A 19367-nucleotide genomic window follows, 5' to 3' on the forward strand; every position below is an offset into this window, starting at 1 on the left:
ATTAATTTGCAAGCTATCTCCTGATGCCCCCCTTTCGGCCATCTCCAGTTCAGTTGGCCATTTCGCCGGCTGACCCAAATCGGCATGCGAAGTATTCGCTCTAGAGATAAAGGCAAACTTAAAGCATCGCACATTCGGGGCAAACAATCCCCAATTTCGGCACCACCCGCCCAGCCCCAAGCCCTTTTCAGTGGCATCTTCAAAATTGACACCTTTTCAAAGTTTCACTTTCATTCCGCTTGGCTGGAATGGAATTCCGGGTGGCAGCTCAGCTCAGCTCCGGCTTTGGCTTTGGTTTACAGCTCCCCGGCGCTGTTGACATGCCGCTGCCCCGGTGCGCTTGGCCAATTTTCAATTAATGAAAGTCCCGGACCGATGACGTCAGTGGCACCCACAATTAAATGGTCGAGGGGCCTGGGAACCTCGGCGGCCAGGTTCAACGTTCTACTCCGAGCAGCTCATTAATATTTCGTGCAGTGGCCCAAAAGTGAAATTGTCGCATACCAAAGAAGGTAGAAGCCACAACAATGGACAGTGAGGAAAACAGTGGAGCAAAATAATGAATATTGAATGAATGAATATTGCATTGAGAAAACGCAAGCCAACACAACAACACAAAACTGCACGGCAGACGATGTCAAATTAAGCGTTGGTGAAAGAAAAAGTAAATTCAATAGAAAATCTTATTGATATTAAATATTTCTTACCTTATTTTCTTTTAATTGTATTTTCCAGAAAGTTATAACTCTCTTATGAACAAGTACCTACAAATTCATCAATTAGTTGGAAAAAAAGTTGTATTTAAACATCCATTTATAGGTGTTATAATTTTTCTGGTAAATAAGTTTTGAATATGGTCATCTCAGATGTTTTTGTGTATTCTAGTAAGCCTTCATTCCAAATTATTTTGTTTATAATCAAGAATTTTCATTCCTTAATTACAATTTCTTGATCCATGATATCCATTTAGTTGCTACTATTTTCACCGCAGCTGTAGGTACTTAAAATATGTACCCGCCTGTAATTGAGTTTGGTAGAAAGCGAAGAAGCTTCGTCTGCCACTTTTGGCACGCACGTAAGCCAGTTTCGATGAAACTGTAATTGTTATCATAAACTCATGTTTAGGGAGCGGCCATGACACAGAAAACAAGCCTTCTTGATGCGTTTTTCGGGTAGCAGAATTTACTATATTTAGTTAACGCTTACTTAAACCTAACACACACATTTAGTTCGTTAAATTAATGATCGATTAGGCGAATTAAACTAGACATTAGTCAGACAGTTCGTGCGGCGCTCGATTCTTTGGTTCACTCTCCTCCCGACTCGATTCTCCCATCGCGAAGCTTCTCTTTTGTTTTCCCAAATGCAAATGCGAGCTCACAGGCTCTTGGCGCTTCCTTGGCCCGCCGCTTCCTTGGCCGCCGGCTTCCATCCGCTGTAGGCGGTGTCCAGCTCCCGACCCCATCCGGAATGGCCGCCCGCGGAGACGACCACCTCGTGTGAGGTCTCCTTCCCGGAGTGGGCCCCGCTCAGCAGCCGCCTGATGCCGATGATCGAGGCCAGGACCAGGGCCAGCTTGGACACGATCAGCGCCTTTCCGGCCAACATGGCCAGGGCTCCGTAGGCCAGCGGCACCAAGGTGCCGCCCAGCAGCAATGGGATCATGATCATGGCGCCGTTCTTCTTCTCCTTCTTCTTGCGACCCTCCACCGAACTTGTCTCGGAGTCGAATTTCACCTGAAAAGTATAAAATGAAGTTATATATATATCAAGACTGCAGATTAGAAGTTTACGTATATAAGTTTAGCATTTCACTTAGTTTTTGTCCTAACCCAAACTAAGCTTGACTCTAACAAAATATTTTTCTTCAGCTGAGAGTTTATAAAATGAGTTCGTAATGATTTTAACAAGTTTTTTTTCCACGCATAAATAACTAAAAATGTAGGCGAATTTTAATTATCTATAACTGTTTCACAAAACAATTTTAATCATTTATAATTTTCTTTGTTTGAAATAAATAACATTGAGGCTAATGCCATTACTTTTAGGTATATATCAATTTAATACTTGTTCCATTCAATGAAATTAAGTAGTTATTTAAGGGTTTATAATTCGTTTTCTTGTGGGTAATTTTATTCTTAGTATTTATTATTAGTATTTCTTTCTCACCTGCAGAGTGTGGTCCTGTAGGAAGTTGCCCACCCGCTTCAGGATCATGTTGTTCAGCACCTGCTCCTTGGCGTCCAGGCTCCTGGGCAGGACAGCCTCGATGTCTTGTTCGCTGATGGGAGCCCGTTTCGACTCCCCACTTTCTTCACCAGAACGAACGAACTGAATGCCCTCCGTGAGGGAGAGGGTCTTGGCCGACCGGAAGGCCTTTTCCAAGCCGGTCAGCAGCTTGACCTTCAGGCAGACGGACATGTTGTCACCGGTGCACTGCTGGTAGATGCGGTAGACCATGGACATGTCCTTCCAGAACCCCGAGGAACCCCTCGAGGGGCTGCTGGTCGGGGGCTTGGGAACCGAACTCAGACTGTTGGGATTCTGGTGCTGGTAGCTGGCACTGCGGGCACTGGAGAGCCAGCAGAAGACGATCATCAGGGCCGCCACATGCCACACGTACTTGACCATGACTCGGCTGGAGGATATTGCTGTTCGACGCTGGGCGAGATGAGGATCCTTGGCCGATCCTGGTGGTGAGGCATAAACTGGAGAGAAGACGCCGGGCGCTGCTCTTTGGGGGATCAACTGAGTGCTGGCCGGTGGATCTAATGCATTTTATACCTGTGGCTACAAATATCGCATGTCGGCCGGCTGCCTGAAATTGAAAAACACAAAAACACAGAAACACACGCTTTGTCTTAGTCTAAATATCACGGCAATTAGCCAGATGCTGTTGGCCACTGGGGCTGCGCTTTCGTGATTTCGCTGCGAAAGCCTCCGAAATGCAGTTTCGTTTGCAATTATATTCCCACTTTTCAGCTCGTTCTAAGCTATTGAGCTCCTGCGTGACTTCGACTACCGTTGCCAATGCCATTCTCCTCTGTCTTTGCATCCGACTTACTAGACCGTGGGCATATGTATTTTCGGTTTTTTCTGTCTTTGGGGCACATTCACTGTCGTCACCTGATTTGGGCCAAACTTTTCTTTTTTCCCAAGCACTTTGGAAACTGAAGGTTTTTGCTGCCTACTTTATGGTGCTGCTGAAAAAAGTGGTGCTCTTGAAACGAAAGAGTTAAGACACGAACTCGATCGCACTGAACGAAAGTAGCGAAACGATTGAAACTTCTACCATATCTGGTTTGGTGAAATGGCCAATAGGTGGCGTACGTTAAAAAATATCTTGAGTAGTTAGCGATAGGGTGTTAAAACCAAAGGGAAATATTAAATAAGAACGGGGGGTGATGTAAATAGATTTGTAATAACAGGTCTGTTTTAAAACTGGTTAAGAAGTTGAAAACTATGTCCGAAATATTTAATGAACATCACTATTTTGTTCATAAATAATTATATTTTATATTTCATTTGTAAAATTTTAATTATTATTTTTTAAGGAATTTGAAGGAAAATTTAGTTATATATCTTTATTTTACTATTAATAATACGACTTGCATTATTTAAAAGAAAGGTATGTATTTCCATTTTTATTTTAGTTTTGTGTTTCTTGGCTTAACTTAACTGTGAAAAAACATAAGTTAATTTAAAGTGTAATTTTTTCTGAAAGTCTTACATTAAAAGTAGCTTAGTGCACCGTTTGGGTTTTAAAGGACAAGGCCCAATTATGGGCGCCAAATTTGTTCAGCTCGACTAAACACTTGACCGCTTACCGCCTAACAGCACGACAATGAAAACCACCCAGTACTCTTTCTTCACCTGCCATGCAAATTACTCTGCTAATCAAGTCCTCACGCAATGTGCAACATAACCGCTGTGGCGATGCAACGGCCGTTCGATAATTACGAGCGATTGTTGCTAACTGCACAGCGTAATTTAAATTGACCACAAACGACCAACAGTGGAAGCGGCAGCAAATCAGGCGTGGCGGTAAAACGCTCGAGTGGCCGAAACTGTTTCACGGCTTTGCGGGGCTCGTGGCCAATTAACTTTCAATTAATCAAAACAAACGAAAGCTCGTAAGTGCGCCCAGTTGATTTAATGGCCGGTGAGCAAAACTACACCAGCAATTGGTGTAATCGTGGATTCAGATGCGTGCTTTGTCTGTCGAGCAGCGAGTGTGGGAAAAACGTGCTGGAGCGGAAAATTATGGCAGCGGCAGCGGCAGCAATGCCAAGTGCCTAATAATATTATTAGCCGGGCAGGCTTTCTGGCTCTTCATTTCGTTTATTTTCCTTTTTTGCGGATATTTTTTTCTGGTTTCTTGCCGTCGTTTTGGCCGTCTTGAGCTGGAAAGCGCAGTGCTGCAAGGCCGACAATCAACTTTGGCTTCGGGACCGCCCCTGGTTGTTGTCTACGTTCTGGTGACCTGCTTTCGGTGCCCAAACTCGTTTTCATTTCGTTGAGCATTATTCTGCACACGCTGCGACGACGCCCTTGCAGGCATCCATTCGCATTCGCATTCGCATTTACTCGGCTAAAGCCCCACATAACCCCCACCGCCCCCGCCCAGTTGACAGTGAAATTGCTTTCAAATTGGTCACTCTGCTCGGTTCTCCTTCGCAGCCTTGTCCCCTCCTTATGAATTATTGCAAATTTTGTGGTTTCTTATCTGGTTTTTCAGAATGTGAAATTGGTGGCGATGCAGCTGGTGGTGGTGGTTTCGGTTTTGGTGCTGGTGGTGGTGGTGCTGCAACAGAGTGCTGATGCTGCACCAGTTTGGCTGCCACCGAGGCGGCATTTCTCTAGCGGCACGACCGTTGCTCGCTCCAAATCACTGAGCCGGGCTTTCGTTTTGGTTAGTCGATTTGCATATACTACTATGTTTAGCAGCAGCGGCTAACGAAATTTATCAGTATCGAAAATAGGCTGGGTGGCAGCCCAGGAACGTAAACAATTTTGTAAATCGTTTGTGGATTAAATTATAATATACACGACACAGAAATTAAATTAATTAGTTTGAAATTGTTTTGTAATTTCAAATTGATTTGTGAATCACTATTATTGAATGGTTTCAATCTAAAAAAGAATCTAAAAAATGGCATTAAAATTTAAAATGCATCGTTGAAAGAAAACTTTGCTTTAGAGATGAACTGGGTGTTTAATTTACTTTAATCTTAACGGCTTCACTTTCTAAGTCCAATTTATTCAGGAACCTTGTTCTTAAAGCGAACAATCAAACGACAACCAATATCAGCTTTCTGACACTTTCCATTTAAAGCAGAAAAACCCCGGAGTTGAGAAGCAAGCATAAACCCATGTTAATCTCCTAAACGGGTACTTTTTGAATCTTGGCAGATTTTGGTGGCACCAAGCGGTCTCTTTGAGATAATTTCCAACCGAGCGTGGCCAAAAAATTTCCGTAATTTCCTTTTGATTAAGTGAGCGGCGTCCGCCACAGAGAAGACTGACAGTGGTCAGTCAATGTTTGCTCAAGCTTGGCAGCTGCTCAAATGAGTTGTTAACATTAATGCGCATTAACCTGTCTTTTGTTTTCGCCGGCCATTCGCTGGGCAGCAGCAAAAGAAGCAGCAACGGCAACGGCCACATTTAGAGCGGGTTGGAAAACGCTTTTTGGTCTTGGCCATGTGCCACAATTTCTAAGACTTTTCACTGCAATCGCTCTTGTTTGGCTTTGGGGGCTTGTGGCCCGAGCTGCTGTTTCGGTTTCCTAACTGTTTACTTTCACTGTCGGTGGCTCATGTTGCTTTTGTTGCTGTTGTTGCTGTTGTTGCTGGTGTTGCTTTTGTTGCTGTTGCTGCTTTTGTTGCGACGTCGGAAGCCAGCGGGGTTTATTGGGTTTTCGTTAACCTGTCTTGGCCAGACCCCAGAGCCCAGTCATAATTATTTACACCTATTAACGGTCAGATCTTTGAAATTCGCTGGGGCAACTGGGTCGCAAATCAATTTCACTTGAAATGAAAGCATTTCGGCCCAAGATGGACTTGTCAACGGCCAGTTTTCGTCTTCGTCTTCGTCTTCGTCGATTTGGAATTATGCATAAAGCTTTCGGTTTTGTCGTTTCGCTTTCACCCCATGGTATGCCATAAATTATAGAGACTTGTCTTGATTTTTCATTGATTTTTTATTTATTAATCTTCCTTGCTTGTGTTTGTTTTTTTTTTCAACTTTTTTTTTTTTTTTGTGTGTTGTTTTTCATCATTTTCTGTTAATGACATGCATGTGTGACAGAGAGTGGGGTATTATTGTAGTCTATGGAATTTACATTCTTTTGTGAGTGAGTTTTGTGATCTGTGTGAGTTGCCCACATCTGCAGCTTCACGCTTCTTCTTCTTTGTCGTCGTTGTCATCATCATCATCTTACTACTGTTGCCGGATTTATAGTTGTGAAAGCGCCGTACGACTTTGCTTAAAATATTTAAATTAAAGTAGACGACGTGCTGGCGACTCGAAACTTGCGCCCGTTGGCTAGAGAGCCCTCCAAATGTCATAAACAAGCCATTTTTAAGTTGATAATTAAAAATCTGTTTAGGTCCACGGAGCAGGAGAGCCCGACGCCAATCTGAACGGCAAGCGGTTCGAGTCGCGCGGATGCATAAAGTACGCTTAAGGAGTTAAATATTAAAAAAAATATTTTTAACATTACAGGGAGTTCAGGTGAGTGCGTAAGTGTGTGTGAGTAGCGGGTTTATTTTGTATGAGAAAGTAGAGCGCTAGAAAGTGACAGATGCAGGGGCAGCATACTACGGCGGAAAGAGATGGCAGATGGCAGATGGCAGATAGGAGAAATGAGAAAGTTGAAGAGTCGAAGTGGAAGTGGAAGTCGAGTGGCGAGTGAGGAAATAGTGGCTCGAAGGTTAAGCCGGAAAATGAGTTCAGTTTGGTGCGGCGTACGTGTGTTTTCGGATTCCTATGGCAAGTGATGGCATGCGAATGACCAAAACTGTGGCTCACTTGAAAATGAAGGATAGTTCGGAGAAGATATAGATATAAAGTTTAGGAGCACAGGATAGAGTTAGAGCTAGTGGAGTTAAAGCTAATAGTAGACATGCGTGTTGCTGGTGTTGTGGTTTGGTAAGACTAGAATTGCATGTGAAGAACATAGTTGAAAAGGCAGAAAGTAGAGTACAGAATAGAGTACAGATACATAGATTGTAGAGTTAAGATTTGTACGTTGCAGCGATTGCATGGCAATCGACTGAGTTTTGGTATAGGCAGTATACAGTGTTAGATTGAACAGATAGAACAGTTTGATAGGCATAGAAACAGATGTAGATGTAGATATAGATATAGAGACAGGCAGATGAGAGTGCTTTAGATATAGATGCAGTTGAGTTCGGGGAAGTGCTGTGCGAGCTTAGACTTAAGGCTGAGTATTTGCAACTTGTGGGGAACTCTCGCTGGCGGCTCTTTTTACAAACTTAACTTTAGCTCCATCAGTTTTAACAACTAACATATATGGTTCTGATTCTGGTGTCTGTCTTGTTTTGCTTTGCTTGTTTTGTGTTGGTTTGTGATTCTCATTCTTTTTTGCTTTTCGCTTTTGCTTTTCGTTTCATTGCTTGGAGAAATAAATAAAATAAATTAAGTTAATAAATTAATTAAAACGAACGATAAATAATGTGTGTGTGCTTTTCTCTTCGAGAGTCTCGGGCGAGCTCTGCAGCTCAAGTTGTGTGTGTTGTTCGTGAATCTTCTTGGTTCTTCTTGAGTGGTTTTGCGGTGTGCTGGTCCCATTATGGTGCTGCTGGTGACTTAGGCCTGGACGGGCTTCTGGGCACCGTAGGCCAGGTCCTGGGCGTCGATCGAGCGTCCCCAGCCGCCGTGGCCGCTGCTGCCGTACGAAGCGGAGGAGGCTCCGGCATCGGCGCTGTACCCGCTGCCGTACGAGTCGTGGCTCGTCGAGTGGCTGCTGCTGTGGTGCGGGTGGGCAACCACCTCGTAGGTCACGTGCTTCTCCTGCGACAGCAGCTTCTTCAGGCCGATCACGGCGGAGAGCACCAGGGCGATCTTACCGATGAGCAGGGCCTTGCCGGCGATCAGAGCGATGGCACCGAGGAGCAGGGGCAGCAGGGCGGCGGCCTTCAGGGCGACGAGGGCCAGGATGGGTCCCAGGATCTTGGCGGCCTTCTTCTTCTTGCCACGGCTCTCCTCGGGAGCGTTGGGGTCGTTGGATCCGAACAGCGACTCGGAGGCGTCCTCGAGGGCACGGCCCGTGGAGCTAACGGCCTGGACGATGTCGGCGCCCTTCAGCTCCACCTTGATGGTGTGCGAGTTGAGGAAGCTGCTGATGCGGTTCAGGGCCAGAGACTCGAACGACTCGTCGCCGGAAATGGAGCGGGCGGCCTCTTGCTGAGGAGCGTCCGGGGAGCGGACCACGGTTACACCCTCGGTCAAGGCGAACTGGTCGCGGGCGCCGAGGACCTTGTCCACGAAGCTGAACAGCTTGTACTTGACGCACGAGACAGAGTCCTTGCGCAGGCAGTCGCTGTAGATGCTATCCATAATGTCGTTCTCGCCGCCGATGGCGTTGCGGGCGTGGCCGCGCGTCTCCTCGGCGGGAAGGGCGGCGCTCAAGGCGACCAGACACAAGACACCGAAAGTAACTTTATGGCTTGCCATTTTGCGTTTGTTGTTGGTTTGGTTTTTTTTTAGTGTGGTTTGTTCTTGCACGATTTTCGAATTGGGTTCTTTGGATAGTCCTTTTGTGGGTCCACTACACTTTCACGTAGTTCGGCGGCGAACGCACTTTCTCTTGAGTGGAAAACTGTATTTTTGTGTGTTTTTCGGTCTAGGCTGACTGCTGCTGCCGTATAGCTGCTCAGACGGTTAAGGATTGAATGATACAATTTTCCACCGCACACGACAATTTATATACGGCGGCAGTGGCAGCGACTTCGGCATCGGCATGCTCATCTGCTGCGAAAGCATTTCTCTGTCCCCCACCAACCCCCTGGCCCCCAGCAGCGGTTCCCCCAAACTAGTCGTGCAAGTTTCTCGCTTAAGTCTTTCGTTTGGCCGGCCAACGGTAATGCGCAGTCGACCGCTGCGTCGGCGTCGACGCCGGCAGCGCTGCAGCGACAGCAGTGCCACTAGCGGCAGCTGGAAAAGCATTGTTACTGTAATTTGTAAGCTGTTGCTGCCGCTGCGCTGCTGCGCTGCTTTCGCCCGAAGTTCATGTAACATTGTCAACAGTCGCAGCCTCCTGCCGGTGGGAAACCAGCGAAATAAACAGCATCCATCCATCCACTGGCAGCTACTTTTACCGCCGCGGCGGAGAGCGGTCCAAATGTGCCGAAAATCGTAGTCGTAATCTTAATTGTCCGGGCTTTAATTGAAAATGAGTTTTGTAAAAGTATGTAAAAGCATTTCCCTTTCAAGCGCAGTCGAGCGCTGCCGGCGAACGGTTCAGGTGAACAGAACGCTAGTTTTGCATATCCGAAACACTGATTTTAGAGAAACTTAACTTGGAAAGTATTTTTAACTATAAATAATTTTAAATTCAGAAATCCTTAACTTTTCTTTTTTATATATTACAACACATCTTTAAATTGTAGTAAAGTTAAAATTTTCATGTTGATATTCAACAAAAATACTTCTTGTAATTTGAACTGGTGTTTCTTAAACGGTACGTTTTTACAACAACTAAATATTTTAACTCCCTAACGTTGGGAATAAGGTAGGGAACTATCATAAACACAAATACAATATATTGCTATGTTACAATTTATTTACTTAAACTTAAACTAAATAAGCCATTTTAATAGTTGCTTAAACTAACTATTACTTTTACTATTATTATTAAGATATTTTTTAAAAAGAACTGCCCAATTGTTAGACCTTAGAATTTCATGATTTGGCCATTGCTACGGTATCATTAATCTAAAAGAAAAGTGACATTTATGGCACATGCAAGACAAGATGCTAAGGAATCCAAGATGACAATGACAAATTGATATCGGTTATTTTTTCCCCGGATGTGTGTGAAGTCATTATGTATTCGGAATCGCACCCGATCACGTTCTGAGGGCAGAGAATCTATGTCAAAACTAAGTCGGCGACCAGAAACCAATGGCAGTGACAGTGCCAATAATAATAATCATAACCCCATTCAGAAAAGGGAAAGTCGCGGATACATCAGCGAGAAATGTGTGGTATGCGGTCTGCCCTTCTTTCCGATGGATGTGCAAATTTTATGCGCCGTCAAATGGATGGGGCCAAAACAAACAGCTGCCATGGCTAACTGGCTAACTGACTAACTGGCCAACCACACGAGTGGCGTCCAGCAGGCTGAGTTATCGACGGGCAAACACCAGTAGCCCGTCCCACGGCTGTCCCCAGCCAGCCAACTAAGTGACTGACTAAGGCGACTAACTAACTGGATGGGACAGGTAAAAGTACGCAAATAGACAGTGACCAGGAGCCCAGGCAAATGAAAGTCATCTTCTCATCCCCGGGCTAGAGAGTTTGGAAATGCGAATGCGAAATGCAAAATCCAAAATGCGAAATGCGAGTGGATCGCTCGCATCGGATAGCGGCAAATGACCGCGAGCAGGATGCGAGTGCCACGGCGCAGACCCCACGAAAGTGTTGAAAATAGTTAATTAAAGTGTTATGGATGTGTGAAAATGCAATGAAAATGCGCTTATGAATTGGGCTTCAGCACTAAAGAGGAGAGCGGTGTGAAAACGCTATTCCAGATCGGCCAAAGCTCAGCTCAGACAATCTTGTCTCAGTGAAAGCGAATTTCGTATGCATCTCTTGGCAGGGAACCTCCACGCATTGCGTGAATCTCTGACTGCAGTTCACGGAAAGAAAAACCTGCGAAGAGAACTCGTTGAAAGCTAATTTGGTGGAGTTTCGATCGTTGCTTTTTAATTGTCAACAGAAATAGCTTGGAACACAATACCCGTTTTCTTTTTGTTACTAAAGTACACTCAATACAATACAGTTCAATCTTATAATCAATATTTGCTATTTGGTTTAAACTGGAATAAATACGTTACCAAAAGATAATTTTCTTTTTATAGAAATATTTTAACAATATGTACAATATGTACACCAACCAATTTCGACTTAAAGAAGTACACATATAAATTGTACATTTTTATTTACAAAATGCGCAACGGTGGTAAAAAAAATGTTTTTATGATTACAAATTAAATATTAATTGAACTTACTCCACGGAGCGTGAAGGGATGTAAATGTGATCAAGCGCTGAATGTTGAGTTATTTGACACTTAATTAATTTTTGTATTCGCTGTCTTGGAAGCTGGGAGTCGCTGCCTTGCAGAAAACATGAGAAACGACACTTTCACTGCATTGGCCCCGCAGACCTCGAAACCAAGTCCCCGCCCAAATGAATGGCCACCTTTGCAGCTGAAACCCAGAGTGCATCGCATCGGGATTGGATAAGGCCTGTGAACCGCTTTTTGTTCTATTGTTGTGGCTGGCCATATCAACAGGTAACTTTTTGCTTTCGTCTGGTTAAAATGAAGAGTAAAACTCATAACAGCGCAACGGGTTTCAGCTGCAGACCTTAAACGCCGAAATCTGTGGCAGTGGAAAAGAGCAGAGCAGAGCAGAGCGGAGCGGAGCGGAGCATGAATATATGTATATATATGTACTTATATTTTATTTATATCGCAGTTGCCATTGTGGCTGACACTGCAGCAGTACACAAAAAAAGAAAGTTCAGGCTAAATTTTCCTTTTCCATTATAGACAACAACATTCACTGAGGCGGCGCGTGCAGCTCTGCAGCTGGAAAATGCAAGCCAACAAACTTACTGACTCAAAAAGTGCATGAATGAACGACCGAACGGATGACGAAGTGAGTGCCGGACCTAGCACTCCCAATTGCCATTCCCATTGCCATGGCCATTACCATTACCATCACCATTACCATTACCGTCAGGTGGGTGTTGACATACACCGAAACAAAAAATGACAACAGACTCCCACACTGCCAATGATGGTACTGACGGCACTGCAGTCAATCACGGAGTGAAACCGCAAAACAACCTGCAACTGCCACTTAATATCTTTATTTTGAGCATACAGAGCGGCAACATTGAGTCAAGTGGGCGTCATTTATTTGGCCCAGTTCAAAACAAAAAAACTGAAAACCCCAAGATGAGTGGAGTTTTTAGTTTTTCTTGAAAAGTCGTTATTTAGAAAAAGAAATAAGTATAAGTAGAAAAAGTATTTTTTCAGAGAAATAAGTAAGCTTTAAAAGAATGAATAGAGTGTATTATAAAAATGCTCAAATTAATAGCTTTTTAACAAAATGCATAGCTTTTAAACTTTTTTAAAAATGATTGTGACTTTTGACTGGTTTCTTTTAAGTTATGCGTTTTCTTTAGATGCAATATTTTCGGTTTTTTAAGTAACTGAATTTATGCAGTCAAGTGACTCATCAGTTTGATAGGCATATTTAACTTGGTACTTAACGCAGCAATTGACAACACTTAATTTTCACACAAACACACTTAACCAACTTTAAAAACATGAGTGGAGTTTCCAACTGCGGGTAGCCGTCAAATACAGTGGTAATTGACTTTCTTTGTGCCGTTTATTGCAGTGTAAATGTGAGAATTTTCCAGGGAGGAGGTTTACGACATAGTCGTAATGCCCGAACCTGCGTCTAAAGATGCAAGCTCACTCTTACTCACTTATGACCGCCTTAATGGCCCACTGTCTGCTGGAATAATAGGGAGTTTGGTTGGCCGCCCTGTCATGGGAACAGCGGCCTAAGCCCCGCGGCGCAGGAAAAGGTCAGATCAGACAGACGCAGGCAAATTAGCGGTCTGTGCTGTAATCATTTAGCTGAAAAACCTGCCACGCCCATTAGCATAACCGCCGAGCAGGCCCACCTGGCAACCGCCGCCGGAGATACAAATTATAAATGCACGAGTCCGACTCGAAATCGGAATCGGAGGCATCACTTTCACTTTCCGTGGAACGCTAATATGCATCTAGCGAGCCAAAATCGAAAACACAAACCAAAAATAAAACATTTATGGATATGGCTCACACTCGAAATTATCTAATTCAGCGGGCATAATCAAAACGGTAAGGCTAATTCCATGACGCGATGACGCTGTCGATGGCATCCATTGCGAAATCGGAGCACGGATGTCTCGGAGACATTTTCAAGTCCACACGTAGGGCATATTGACTATATTGACAGGTAGACTTCATTTACTTAATAATGCTTCCAAAGTTAAACAAAATTGTTGGTAAATGGAACAAATTTAATTGAAATACGTTAGTAGCGGGATATTTAAAAAATTATTACGAGATCACTTATTAAATAAAAGAGTGTATATTTGTTTTGTGATACTTTAACTTCTACTTACATTAAGTAAAAAAAAATATAATTGTTAGCTTGTAAATATTTGATTTAACATAAGTATATATAATATTATTCATTAAATCGAAATCCAACTATAAAACTTTGTAAGTCTTTCTTAAAAGTAGAGAGTGTATGATTAATGCGGAGCTCGGTGTTCGTGATGTTTCCATTTCTTGTTTACTGCAGCATTTATTTAATAATTTATTAGCGTTTGTTTTTCTTTTCATTTTTATGTAATTTCTTCGCCGTTTAATGCCGCTTAAATTGAATAATTGATGGCAAAGTGTAAGCAAATCACGTCACAGCGCGGTGCAAGGAGAGCAGGAGTCGCCGGCGGCGGTTAAAATTATATAACGCGTGAAAAACTTTTATGGCCCTCGAGTGCAGTTGTGCGCTGAAATTTGTTCAAAAGCACATACCACAGAAAAGTCACCGCCATCGCTTTCTTTCGAAAGAGAAAGGGTTTCTCCTTCTTGCCTGAGAAACTTGCCGAAATTGCATTTTTTATTACCCGATCTGTGGCGGCGCACGTGTGTCCGTCCCCAAGCCCTTTCGCTTTTTCTTCGAGGATACCGTTTACAGCTTACAGCTTGTGTTTTAAACTTGATTTCTTGGGTGCCCCCAAAGTTCCAGCTTCCGCAACTTTCACGCAATTGCTGCGGCAGCAGAAAGAGCAGAAAAAGCAGCACCGCCCTTGTGTTGCTGGATGCTGTGTGCCCCACTTTGCGGCATAAATAATGCAACGATTTCGTGGCCCCAGGGGCAACCTTTGCGATCGGAGCGACCGATCGTATGATCGTATGATGCGATCATTGCATTCTTTAAAGTGAAACTTCTGTGACCGCCGCATGGTCATTGCGCTGATGATCATTCTTGTACCGCTTTTGTTTCTTCTACCACTCTTTATTTATTTTTTTGGTTTTTTGTTTTTAATGGCTGCTCAAAACGACGCTGTTAATTAAATTAAGGCAAATAAAAAGGCGCATAACCAACTGGTTCGCAATGAATGCGGAGGAAATGCTGGCAAGTGAATAAAGAAGACAATGTGTGTGCGCTGGCATTGGGAAACTTTCTTCTTTTGCTTTCGATGGTATTTCGGTCAGAAGCCACCGAGAGGAATGATGATGACGATAATGACACGCTTAAGTTAAAGCCAAATCAAAGGCCCTTTGGCTCGACTCGGCCTCGAACCGATTGATAAAACGGTGTTTCCGGTTGACCTGCTACCGCAAAATCTAAGAAATGGCGCCCAACGAAGTGGAGCGAACTAGCGCCCAACGCAGTCAAGCAAACTGGAGTGCCTGGCCAAGTGCGATATGGCCAATTAAAATCAATAATTAAGGCCTATTGCTCTTGAAAGCCCACACCGAAGCAGCGAATCATATTCGCCAGATGAAAGTACTGAACAACAGTTTGCAGAGTGCTGAGCTGCGAGGTATGAGCTATGAGCTATGAGCTATGAGCTCTGAGTCAAGTGTCAATGTCCAGTCCACTTGATGGTTTTTCGTCACGACTGCGGCGCAGCTTATGCGATGACGATATTAATAATGAAATGTGCATGCTTTTTGGCAGGAGCAATAACAAAAAATAACAACTGCAACAACAACAACCCGAACAACAGCCGCTCGAAAACAACTTGAGTGAAAGTTTTTTGCTACGGCCGCAAAACTCACTCTCCGTACGAGTATTTATGTATGTCCATGGCCACAAGTGCGAATGCGAATTGAACCTGCGCCCCTACAAAATACTCGAAAAATCCCATTAGAGCTGGACAGCTGCCGGTCCAATGTCCAAAATTACACTTTAGCCGCGTCTGTTTGCCATTGTCATTGTTATGGCTTATTGTTACAGCCATTGTCGCGGTGTCCCCAGTAATTAGTAATTAGTGTGCCGAAAGAAATTCGTTCGCAAGATGCCCAGTTCCCAGGAGCTGGCACGGGTCACCAAATGAATTACAGCGACACTGGAAAATTTCCCACCTGACCTGAGCCAATACTTTCCGCCGGGCCATTAATCATAATGTGTCCACTGCGGCGGATGTGGTAAAAACTCGGATCCACTCTCTTCTGCACCTGGTGCATCCAATCGACGCTCTATCAATGTCACACATTTGCTATTTCGACCCTGTACTGCGGTCATTGTCCATTAAGAAGCGTGTGCCTGAAATTCAAATGACATCGGTTGACATTCAGGCGGGGAAACCGAACGAACGCGGGACTATGCGGCGTATGCGTAATGGCATTGTTTTATGGGGAATTTTTGGTGGACGAGAAAATGTGGGTGATAGGTGCAATTACGAAGGTGTCCCAAAAACTAATCGACATTTAATTTTAAATGGGCTTTCATCAAATCGTTTGTTTTTTTTTGTTGTTGTTTTTTTAACCTCTAGCTATTATAAACTTTGAAGCCACAGAACCAAATTTGTGTTTTAAATATTCATTTGAAATAAACGAGCGCGGGATTTTGCGGCGTATGCGTAATGGCATTGTTTTGTGAGGAATGTTTTTGGCCCATACAAAGTGGACGATACGTGCAATTACGAAAGTGTTCTAAAAACTATTTTACATTTCATTTCATATAGGCTTTAATTAAATGTTTTTTTTTTATGTGCTTGTAACCTCTAGGTGTAATATACATTCAAGCCGCAGCAACTAATTTATGTTTTAAAAGGTAATTTAAAATAAATGCTGTGCATTAACGATTCAATTTAAATTTGTGGGATGCATAAATTTCATTTTACTGCGGGCATCACTGAAAAATATGAACACATTTGTAAACCTTTTTCCTAGTCCTGTAGGCCAATATAACAAATACACAGCCGAATTGATTTTTTTCTTAAAAAACAACTTGTCTTTGTAAATTGTTTTAAAGTTTATGTTTAACTATTGCCTTTAAAATTACCAGTAATTCAAGCCGCAACACTCTTTTAATTTACAGGAATCGTTACAAAATCGATTTAAGTCTACAATGTGGTTTTTCAGCCCCAGGAGCCCCTTGCTGACCCAATCTCGTTTTGACCAATAAGATACAAAATTGGCCTGCAGGCTGCAGCCATTTCCTTTAGCTTCTTCTCCTGTCGCCTGTCATCCGTGGCCGGGCCAAGGAGCAATAACTTTGCCGGCCAAAAACGACCATACTTATGTATGAGAAACTGTAAACTCTTGAGAAAGTGAAACTTTTTTCTTGTGACTTTTTTAATCTTTCCGATTTATATTGCGCCTCACCCAAGGCGCTCGCAGCTGCCCAATCGCATTCGATGCTCGTCATCGATATGTCGATGTAACTGAGTGAGTCGCCCCGCTTTGTCTGCCCGGCGGTTTGGCTTTATCGCAAGGCATAAATCGAGCCAAAAACGGATATGGCCAGCACTAAAAAACAACAGAAAAGAGCGAAAAAACAAGCAAAGTCGAGCAGAGCAGAGCCGAGCCCAAAGTCACCGGCACTTTCTTCGACTCGTTTAAGAGCAGAGAAAGAAAATATTAAGCATATTAAGCAATATTTTTTTTTAGATTTAGTTTTGTTTTTTAACAGAGGATAGTATGCTGTAAGAATTTTGTAATTAATTTCTTCAACACAATACAATTTTTGTTTTTTTCTTTCATTTATTCGAGTTATTTAAAAGTAAAATTAGTGCATTTATTAAAGAGCAACGCAATGTATTTATAAGTATCATCCGTTCAAAAACGTCATAATTTTAAAGGACTGATTTAGGTTTTAAGTAATACGTATATTTAAAAAAAAGGATTATCTCTTGGCACTCGATATTCTTATTTCGATTTTTTTTTAAGTTTGAATATAAATTGATTTTTAAATTATTTAAATACACAAAATATTATTTGAAAATTTAGTTTTTCCCGGAAAAAATTATTAAAAGTAAACAATAGCTTAATTCGGATTTAAAATGTAAGCAAATTAAGCAAATATATTCAAAATCTGTTAAGTACAAATTTTTTCTTGTGTGGCTGCAGACTAAGAAATGTTTGAAATTGAAAATCGAAAGACTCGATTGGAGTGCAACAACAGCAACTGGCAACTGGCAACTAGCAACCGGTATGGAAATAAAAATAGTTCGGCTTGGACTTTGAGCGCGTGGCAGCCAAAAGCAATGGTCTGTCACAGCCACAGCCGCAGCTACAGCCACAGCCGCAGCCGCAGACATGGCCAAAGCCGAAAAAGCCAAACAAGAGTCCGGCTTTAATTAATTGTCAGAGGGTTGGGCTAGATATTTTGCTGAATGAATGGCTGGCACGGGTCGGGATGGCTTCGACGAATGGGTCCCACCTCCGTATCGATGGCAACCCATCTCATTTGGCCGAGAAATTCATTCGGGTCTCGAGTGGCCAAGTAGAGAAAGGTCTGACCCACATCAGGTGATTTCCAACCCTTTAGGTATACAATGACTTCTAATTGAGATATTTAGTGTTGCTCCAAATCCCAGGCTCACATACTTCTATATAATGCCGCGACACGATTCGGCGGGGTTGGCCAATCAGCATCAAAAAGTGAGCATAAAATTGACTTTTATGCCTGCTTTTCTAGCGGCTGAAAGTCTAATCATTATGGGACAGAAGACACAATACAATACAATGGAGCAGACAATCTGAAGAAAGATGATGAAGATCATGACAACCGAAAGCCATAAGAAAAATAATCGTAAAAGTGAGAGTTTCCACTTCATAATCAGTTTTAGCCGCGGCTTGCCATTTGACTTCGGATTCAAGTTGCCTCTTTCCCTCCCTTTTCACGGTATCTACGGGCAGTATATTAGCGGACCAAAAGTGCCGAATCATGAAATGCAAATATCCAGACACGCCTGCATTGTGTAATAGCCAAAAGATCGCGGAACAAAAAACGAAAGCTCGGGGAAAAAATCGAAATAGAAATGGGGGCGTGGCCAGGGCCGCATTAATTGCTCAGGTTTCACTTTCATGGCACTTCAATTTCGTTTCTTTACGAAAATTTGTCATTATCGTAATTATGATCGAGCCAGCGAGGAAGCATTTCACTTTCGTTGTCAGCGTTTTGTTCTTTTGTGTTGGCCCAAACGAGCGGCTCTCCATTAAACGGGTTTGGTTCCCTCGTTCGCTGATATGTTGACAATAAAGCGGCAGGCCGACAACTTTCACACATCAGCCGCGGCATTGTGCGAAAAGTTGTAAATGCCACTTGAACGCTGCTGAATGACACTTTTACTGCCTTTTGGCCCAGGCCCAGATTCACGCCGCTGGCCGTTCGTCCGCTCCTCGGCGATTGTATTATTCAATGTCAGCCGGCCCCCGGCCTCTTTGAGTTATGAACACGGCCAACCCACTGAAATTGGCCCCCGGCACTTGCCACAGTTGCCACAGCGCGTTGCAACACTTTCACACACTGCACCTGGCCATTGCGCCTCCAGTCTCCCGATCCATCCCCGAATCTCGGCCGCAGTGAAATGGGCAGCGCTTCGGAACCAAATCCGTAAACTGTTCATTGACCCACAGCTGGACCGCCAATCGCTGGACCGCCAAACGGCCGACCGCAAAACCGGAAAAGCTCTCGGGGCCCCCGAAGTCGGATTAGACCACATGCACCACCAACTGGACTAAACCGCTGACGAGTGCCTACCTGGTTTCCAGACCGTAAAAGGCTCTGTCAAAGGCACACCTGTTAGTGGCATACCAAAAAAAAAAAAAAAAAAACTAGCGATTGCCGCAGCATGATGCAGGTTTTCTGTGCTCACTCTTTTTCAAATGTTTTTCCTTCTACTATACAAAATAACAAACCATTTTTTGATTAAGAAAACATGCTGTTGCGGTGGTTCCACTATAAAACGTGGCATGGCTTTAGTTTAACCTCTTGTTTTCTGTTTTCTGTTGCACTTTGTGAGTCTTTCCTTTAAAGCTAGAGCATTTTAATCCAACCCTTTGCAGTAAATCTTTCAAAAATGCCGGGGTAAA

General features: G+C 43.4%; 2 protein-coding genes and 1 long non-coding RNA gene across 5 annotated transcripts; 1 reads left to right on the top strand and 2 right to left on the bottom strand.

Moving 5' to 3' along the window:
* Positions 1 to 1377: 1377 nt before the first annotated feature.
* On the bottom strand, positions 1378 to 3554 carry LOC108091758. The gene is made up of 2 exons (XM_017191101.2): positions 2170 to 3554; positions 1378 to 1737 (listed from the first exon to the last, which is right to left on the bottom strand). Exons 1-2 carry the CDS (start codon positions 2629 to 2631, stop codon positions 1378 to 1380), a joined length of 822 nt encoding a protein of 273 aa, XP_017046590.1. The 5' UTR covers positions 2632 to 3554.
* Positions 3555 to 7749: 4195 nt separating this feature from the next.
* Positions 7750 to 8931, bottom strand: LOC108091810. The gene has a single exon (XM_017191179.2). It carries the CDS (start codon positions 8695 to 8697, stop codon positions 7831 to 7833), a length of 867 nt encoding a protein of 288 aa, XP_017046668.1. The 5' UTR covers positions 8698 to 8931; the 3' UTR covers positions 7750 to 7830.
* A 399-nt stretch (positions 8932 to 9330) lies between these two features.
* On the top strand, positions 9331 to 13652 carry LOC108091811. 3 transcript variants are annotated; one of them, XR_001771420.2, is made up of 4 exons: positions 9331 to 9703; positions 11348 to 11540; positions 11606 to 11698; positions 11799 to 13652. It is a non-coding gene; the product is annotated as an uncharacterized LOC108091811 (long non-coding RNA). The 3 variants fall into 3 exon arrangements; XR_001771419.2 differs by having other exon boundaries at positions 9331 to 11540; positions 11799 to 13651; XR_001771421.2 differs by having other exon boundaries at positions 9331 to 11540; positions 11606 to 11688; positions 11799 to 13651.
* The last annotated feature ends 5715 nt before the right edge of the window (positions 13653 to 19367 follow it).

This window comes from Drosophila ficusphila, unplaced genomic scaffold (genome assembly GCF_018152265.1).
Source record: "Drosophila ficusphila isolate 14025-0441.05 unplaced genomic scaffold, ASM1815226v1 contig_791, whole genome shotgun sequence".
NCBI lineage: Eukaryota > Metazoa > Arthropoda > Insecta > Diptera > Drosophilidae > Drosophila > Drosophila ficusphila.